General features: G+C 36.7%; 1 protein-coding gene across 1 annotated transcript; it reads left to right on the forward strand.

Annotated features, from left to right (window-relative positions):
- The first annotated feature begins 6,550 nt into the window (after positions 1 to 6,550).
- LOC133858767 (early light-induced protein, chloroplastic-like) lies at positions 6,551 to 7,485 on the forward strand. Its single transcript, XM_062294229.1, has 3 exons — positions 6,551 to 6,740; positions 6,853 to 6,903; positions 7,009 to 7,485. The coding sequence occupies exons 1-3, from the start codon at positions 6,591 to 6,593 to the stop codon at positions 7,354 to 7,356; spliced, it is 549 nt and encodes a 182-aa protein (XP_062150213.1). The 5' UTR covers positions 6,551 to 6,590; the 3' UTR covers positions 7,357 to 7,485.
- The last annotated feature ends 608 nt before the right edge of the window (positions 7,486 to 8,093 follow it).

An 8,093-nucleotide genomic window follows, 5' to 3' on the forward strand; every position in this document is an offset into this window, starting at 1 on the left:
TGCAATGCATGCTTTCAAGTATTCATTGCATTCCCATTTCCAACCATTTTCTCATGTCTTTTGTTTCGTGAAATAGGGGTGAAAATGTCGGCGAATAATACTCACCTACATCCGCTATCCGCAGATGCGAATGCAATTTTAGGGTATGAAAATGCTGTTAATAACCGCATCCACATTCCCTTTAATATATATAATTGCACCATTGGTCTCTAGAGTTGACCTAAATTACGAATCATTCACTATGGTACAAAAAGTTCATGGAGGGTCCTTGTGGTAAACTATAATTACGAATCACTCCCTGAACCCATTTTCCGTCCACCAAGTTAACAGAATCCGTTAGTTTGCCACATTATATAAATAGTGAGACAACCTCTAAATATCATTTCTATTGTAATCCACGAATGGACTCTATTAACTTGGTGGATGAAAAATGGGTTCAAGGAGTGATTTGTAATTATAGTTTACCATAAGGATCCTTCATGAACTTTTTGTACCACATGGAGTGATTCGTAATTTAGGCCAACCCCAAGGGCCAGTGATGCAATTATCCCTAAATTTAATTAAATTCACTAAAAAGACATCATTTTAGATTTGGTAAGTTTAGATTTTAGAATCTTTAAGTTATGTTAGGTTTTTTTCACTATCATATCAAAGTTATAGTTCATTCTACAATTTTTTTTTTTTTTTTTTTTCCTTTGAGTAATCCAAATCTCAATTACTCTATGAGACAATGACCTTCAATGGCTGATAATCATGAATTGTGTAACAAGTGAAATCTTAATTTATTTAAGCTTGGACATACTAATAATCGTATTATTTTTGTAGATAGATTTGGATAGTAATATAAAATGACCATTACCGCATATGTGCATAGCGGATAATGACCACAATAACCGCACGGATGCGGATACCTAAAAGTAATAACCACATTATATATTGCTAATAACCGCATCCGCATCCACATTTCCACTCCTATCGTGTAATGGGTGACTTTAACCCCTTTTTTGTTTCATGTGTTATGAGGGACTGGTCCTGCCAGTCGTGAGAGTCTGCTCAATCACATACTCGGATACCATCGACCTATTCTAAGGTTCAATTTACTACCCATATATGCATGATGCTCAAATACCTCAAGCACAAATTGTAACATCCAAGGTATTAATTAAGAATTTAAAATACAAATTAGGCTAATTAAGTAAATAGTTAGGTAAAGAATGTGAAAGAACACTAAGAAAATTGCCAAAGTCTAAATTTCTAGGCCAGTTTTCGGATGGGACACCTTGGTTTCCAAACAAACCAGGCAGTAGGGTCCCATTCGCTACCGTATCCAGTCGGATTGTGAACGGATTAGGTCGAGAGTCCTAGGATTGACATGTGCCCAGACAGCTTGGAGAAAGAGTTCATTTCATTATGCGCGTCCGAATGGGGACATTTAGGTGCTCGGACAGGTTAGGCAAAAAGTTGTGTGTTCCCTTCGCATCTGAATGGGCTGTGGACGGGACACCTATGAACGACTCGAGGGACGATCCACGTCAAAAGCGTCCAGACAACTTATTAACCACAGGTCGGAATACAAATTGGCTAAACACGTTTTCAGCTCATTTTTCCTCCCATTCTCATCTCCCACGCATTTTTTCCCCATTTTTTCTCTTAGGATTTGCTCTCAAACCTTAGATTTAAGTATTTTAATGCGCCTAAAGCCAAATCTGACCCCGGAAACACATTCCTGACATGAGATTGTTGTTTTCATTAATTGGTTTAATGTAAATCCACAATCCCTAGCTTTTCCTACATTTTGTGTTGATTCTAAGAGTTTGAGCTTAAATCCACAAATTTCTCTAGGTATTCGGTGTTTAGAGTAGTTCTAAACAACTTCAAGCAATGGGTTCATTTTTTGTTGGAAATCAAGGTAAGACCCAAACCTTAGATTTTGTTTAAGTGTTGTAAACTTGGGATTTCTGTATCTAAACCTAAGATTTTCCTTTGGATTGATATTTTTAGTTATTAGGTTGTCAAATGAAACACTTGAAACTTTATGGGTTTCCATTGGCCGGTGTCAAGCTCTTGAGTTAAATCAAGAATTTGGGTAAGATTTAGAGTTAGAAGGTTGCAGGTTAGTAATAATGTGTTATTGCAACGTGAATTGTAGTGGTACATTGCGAGACTTACGTTGGGGATTCCATCATAAGCTTTTACTCAAGCAACCTAGGTGAGTATTTAACTCACTGAGAAAACATACTAAGTTTTATGGTTTTATGATGTTACAAAATGCTATATTTGCTTTAATTCGAGCAGATAATATTTTGTGATGGTATGTGCTTTAAGAATGCTTTCTATACCTTCAATTATATTGAGATATGATTTGATGATGTTTTATCAACTTCAAGTATATTTATGAAAACGATAATGAGGTATGATTTATGAGTTAAGCATTTTATGATACGTTTAAAAATGACATGAAAAGTTTATGATGTGAATTGATGCATAAGTGTGTGAAAGCATGTACATGATGATTATACGGCATGAAAGCATGAGCATGGAACGAAATCATAAATGCTAAACTAAGACTATGGGTTCAAGTCCCATCAACACCAAATGTACTGTGGGCTCAAGTTCCATCTGCATCAGCAACAAGACTGTGGGTTTGAGTCCCAACGACACTAAGAACTAAGACCATGAGTTCAAGTCCCATCGGCACCAAGTGTAAGACTAGGGGTGGGCAAAAACCAATGGACCCGCCCCGCCCCGAAAATTTCGTTTTTAGTTTTTTTTTTTTTTTTTTTTTGCGGGTATGGGTCCAAAAACGGTATACTCGTGCAGGGCAGGGCAGGTTGCGGGTTGGTATTTTTTAAAATCTCGGGGTCCCGCCCCGCCCCGCATGCTGAAAATTATAAAACAAAAAAACCCCTTAGGGCCTTACCTGCATAACTTCGTAACCCTAGCGCCGCATCTCTTCATTTTTTCATTCTTTTCTTCCTTTAGCCCAAGCGCCGCAACTCGAACCTCATCCCCGTCCTCTGTCCTTCGTCCTCCTCTCTTCATTTTGGTAATGATAGGTACTGGTCGTCGATCGGGATAAAAGGATCTCTCATTCACTTAGCCTTGTCGTTGGTTGGGATCTCCCATTCGCTTGGTCGTCTATGGAATTCTGGAATGTCGAGAGCAGATCTCTCTTCATCTTCCTCTTCTTCGCCCAAAGCCGCACTGCCCCGTTGAACTCACACCCCCGCCCCCCGCCCCGCGTCCCTCCTGCCCCTCACGAACCCACCCTAGTGCGGATTTTCCTTCTTTTATGAGGGCTGCGGGTGAGAAATTCTCAAACCGCAGGGATGTGGGGCGGGGGCAAAAAGGACGGAAATCCGCCCCGTGCCCACTCCTATGTAAGACCGTTGGTTCAAGTCTCACCGGCCTCAACAACAAGACCATGGGTTCAAATCCCATTGGCACTATGAAACGATGAAAACGAATGAAAAGCAAGCATGACATGATAATGATGTATGACATGATTTATGATGTTTTTATGACTAGATGTATCAGTATATATATATATATGTGTTTGAATCGAACATAGCATATATATATATATATCGCTACAGCCGGAATGCATAGAATGATTTATGTGATATTTCGTGCTAGACACACCTATATGCCAATGAGTTTGAATGGAACAAAACATTTGTATATCGTTATGACCAGATTACATATGATGACTTAAATGTGTTTCTTGCTTAGATGCATTCGTATGCATTCATGAGAAAGAAAATCTAGGGTGCCTAAAATTATGACAAGTGAAATATACGTAGTGTTAAATTTGTGACAATTGGCATGGTAAAATTGTGACAAGTGAAACTATTATTTTGTGATTTAATAATGTTGCTTTAATTTGATATACCAATGATTAAAAAAAGTTATACTTGACTTAGACTTGTTAGTCTAGACATTGAAACTGGGAAATCAGAAAAACAAACAAATAAATCAAAGAGAAATGTTTGGTTTCATTCTCTTTCACATATCTTATATATCTTCGTACAAGAGATGTGCAAATCCATCATTGAATCGGTGGGACCACATGTGGGTTTCGGCATATTTAATGGTGGATTTGCAAAAGAAATATACAATAAATGGGCAAGAGAATAACACAAAACACGTCCCTAAATCAAAATAGTTTGTTTGTGAGTAAATCTGTAGGATAAGCTTTGAATATAGGTAAAAACTGTTTCCGTCTATAGACACATTACTACCCATGCATGATGCTGCTGCGCAAACACCTCAATCACCAATCTTTTATGAACACCCAAACCAAACTTAGGATTAATCACCATCACAAGTCAAATTAACCCAATCCAGAGCCAAATCAAGGGTTTAACATTTAAATAAAAAAAATAAAAAATAAAATCCAATTTGACTCAACTCATGAGAGATTAGGGGTTCAACTCATACCTTTTATTGTTGGAGAAATCTGAAGTTCCATACCACGAATCTTCTTCCCGAAGCTTGGGTGTCGTATAGAACCCTTCCCCACACAAAAAACCCTAAGGAAATTTCATGGGTAAAGCATCATTACCCAAAAATTTAACCCAACATGTAGAAAATCTAAGATTTAGGCTTTTTACCTTAGATGAACAGTTAAAATGGAAGATCCAACCCAAGAATCTTCGACCCAAAACTTAGAATCGGGCAAAAGAGATGAGAGACTTAAGCAAAAATGAGATAAATTCGCATGGTGGGGCCACATCTATATAAAAATTTAGCCCAACTTTCCACTCTTCTCTTTACAACGTATCTTGACTAGCTAGGTAAACGTTGCAATTAGCGAAATGTCATGAAATATGGATTTGTAGACTTTTGCACTAGCTAGATTCCGGAAGTAATAATTATTTATACGTTTCTCCTTAGTTTTAACACCATCTATGATTATAATCTTGTACGGAAGGCTTAAAGAGAATAGCTTATAATTGTAACAAGTAGCAGTCTAAAATACTGACAAGTTTCCCTTTAATGTATTCTTCCAATGCTTATATATATATATAATATATAACACATAAGCATAAATCAAAATATATTAGAAATCTAAATCAAATAGCTAGGATTTCTTTAATATCCTAATATTAATAGGTCAAGTGTTTATTAATGTCCAAATCAAATAATAGAACAAATAAATATAAATCATGTCATATTGAGGGATAATTAATTTAAATATATAGTAGAATTGCAATAAGTGTCATGTTAAAATGTTGACAAGTGTCCCTTTAATGTATGGCTACAATGTTTATATAATATATAATATATAAGTACAAATAAAAATATTTTGAAAATCTAAATCAAATTGGATATTTTTGGTATCCTAATATAAATAGGTCAAGTGTTATTAATATCCGGATCAAATAAGGAAATAAATAAATACAAATCAAATCATATTGATGAATCATATATAGAGACCAGTTATTCCTTCATCTCCCATCCATCTCTATTTTAAATTCACCATTAGATCTAGATCTGTAGGACTCGAATAGAATTAGGGGAATAAAATATGGATAGACTGAAAGAAAATAGAAGAATAAAATTGGGGAATAATTCCAATTTATGTATTCACTTCTATATATAGAGATTGCAGAGTCATATAATACATGCTAAACTTACACTAGCTTACACGAGTAGGAGTAGGAGATAAAACTTACAAAGCTAGAGATAAGAAGAAAATGTTATCTACATACTTCAAAACTAATTTGGTGTTCTCTGTTAAACAACGACAACTTGAGAGGATATCATATAATTAATTAAGGAGACAAAGTCTTTCAAAGAACCAAATTAAATTTAAAATATAAAATAGTTTTAGGGTATATGACAAAGAGAAATGATCCTTACACTCATTTCTCACAACAGCCCCACAACAAGCTGATGTGGCTGGTAATATTTTATTATTTTTTTACAAAAAGAAAACAAAAGAAAACAAAAAAATAATAAAATATTACCAGCCACGTCAGCTTATTGTGGGGCTGTTATAAGAAATGAGTGTAGGGATCATTTCTCCATGACAAAAGTAGCATTTTATGACTATTTTTTGTCATTCAATATTCGTCCAATTTGATCCACCCAAACATCTATATATAGCAAAAATCAACCCTTATTTAAATTTAATGAATTATTATTTAAATTTAATGTTGGTTTAATTCCATCCTTCCAAACATAAACAAACATATGGCAAAAATCAACGTACCGTGGCACAATTTGTGAGGGGTACCAAAATTTGGAATGTACTGGTCCTTATAGAAATTAAAACAGAAAGCCTGGAACGATTTTGGCCGCAAACTCACCAGTGGAATGCAGTGGTGCTTGCGAGGGCCACGCCGCTTACACCCACGTGACCCAATTATGCGCTTTCGAAAAAAAATATACATGGAAGACGTGTGGGATGGGGATCCTAAATATCCACCGCGCGCTGATCTGCCTGCCAGCTGCCCTCATGCATATACGTACTATATATACACAGCCCAACTCCTATGGAAGTGCAAGTTTGACACTCACATTTCTACGCTGCATTAATTTAGAATTCCCTGCTTCCTGATTCTTCAAAGTTCAAAGCATTCGCGATGACTACTTCGGCTGTAATGCAATCCATCTTGGCCAGCCCTCTGACCCGTGTGGCCAATGGGTCTACTAGGGTGAACCAGTTTCTTCCCGGTTCTTATGTGCCACGCTTGCCAAGGAATTCTAGCGTGCGAGTGCGGTCCATGTCAAAGGTACGTAAAATCTCAAGCTTTCTGTCTTATTTTTCTCAGGTTAAATATTACAGCTTATTATCTTATCTATAAGTAAGAAATGACCCTAACAGTCCGTTTTCTTGGCTTACAGGAAGACCAGAAAGAGCAGCCATCACCTGTTATTAAACAACAGCCACTTAAGGTACGTAGTCATGACCTTTATCCCAAGAAATAGCACTATATACGATCCTACCGTTGTTACATGCATTTTGACAACGTACGTACGTACGTGTTTTGCTATCAACAGGTGAGCACCAAGTTCTCTGACCTGTTCGCATTCGGTGGGCCCGTACCGGAGAGGATCAACGGCAGGCTAGCCATGGTCGGCTTCGTTGCCGCGATGGCGGTAGAGCTATACAGGGGACAGGATTTGTTTGTCCAGATATCCAACGGTGGGATCCCATGGTTCCTAGGAACTACCATTTTGCTAACATTTGCATCTCTGATTCCTTTGCTCAAAGGGGTCAGCGTGGAGTCCAAGTCAGATGGGTTTATGACTTCAGATGCTGAGATGTGGAATGGGAGGTTTGCCATGTTGGGTTTGGTTGCACTTGCCTTTACTGAGTACATGAACGGCGGTGGAACCCTTGTGTAGACTCAGATCTTGCTTATTAATTAGAACCCCCGAATAAAACCATATAGCTCCATATATGTAAATCGGAAGCAAGTAGTACTGTAAATCGGAAGCAAGTAGTACTAGTACTGTAGTCTTTATTTTTAAAGCGAAATGAAAATATATTTCCCTGTAAATCGATCGGAAGAAAGTTTTGGTTTTCCATGTTGGGTTAATTTGGTGGCTAGTGTTGTCATAAGGGGCCTTAAATAACCTAACAGCGACCAATCAATCTAGGGTTTTTGTGCCACGTACACTAATAAATCACTCACTAGGAGTGTTCGATCACTAAGGTCTAATGGTCTATCAGTCACGTACCCTCTGGCACTTATTGATCACCCAAAGTCGATCCACAATTATCCAAGTACGTGTCATTTCATATCCCCCCACCCTTTTTTTTTTTTAATTTTTTTTTTTTTATTATTTTTAAAATTCCACGCCAAACCTTCTCTCTTATTATTTATTAATCTTTAAGCCTTAATTAAGGATTTTTTACACAAGTTTAAATTGGGGTATTACTCCAAAAGTTATGACTGACCCAAAAAGATTTCATATTTCATACTATCGTTTGAAAAAACTTTGAATTTTGTTATTATAATTAAATTTCAAAAACACTTTTGATGAAACATCGTGGGAAAAAATTGTAGAAATATTTTTTCATTCCGGCTACTTTAGGTTTGGATATCATATCATATATCATATATATTATATATAATAGC

Source organism: Alnus glutinosa, chromosome 1, assembly GCF_958979055.1.
Source record: "Alnus glutinosa chromosome 1, dhAlnGlut1.1, whole genome shotgun sequence".
NCBI classification, from domain to species: Eukaryota; Viridiplantae; Streptophyta; class Magnoliopsida; order Fagales; family Betulaceae; genus Alnus; species Alnus glutinosa.

Bases quoted from the DNA above. Each gene is read 5' to 3' on its own strand.
- LOC133858767 (XM_062294229.1), top strand. From the start codon at position 6,591: ATGACTACTTCGGCTGTAATGCAATCCATCTTGGCCAGCCCTCTGACC. The intron at 6,741-6,852 runs GTACGTAAAATC...CTTGGCTTACAG, and splicing joins GAGTGCGGTCCATGTCAAAG to GAAGACCAGAAAGAGCAGCC. The intron at 6,904-7,008 runs GTACGTAGTCAT...TGCTATCAACAG, and splicing joins TTAAACAACAGCCACTTAAG to GTGAGCACCAAGTTCTCTGA.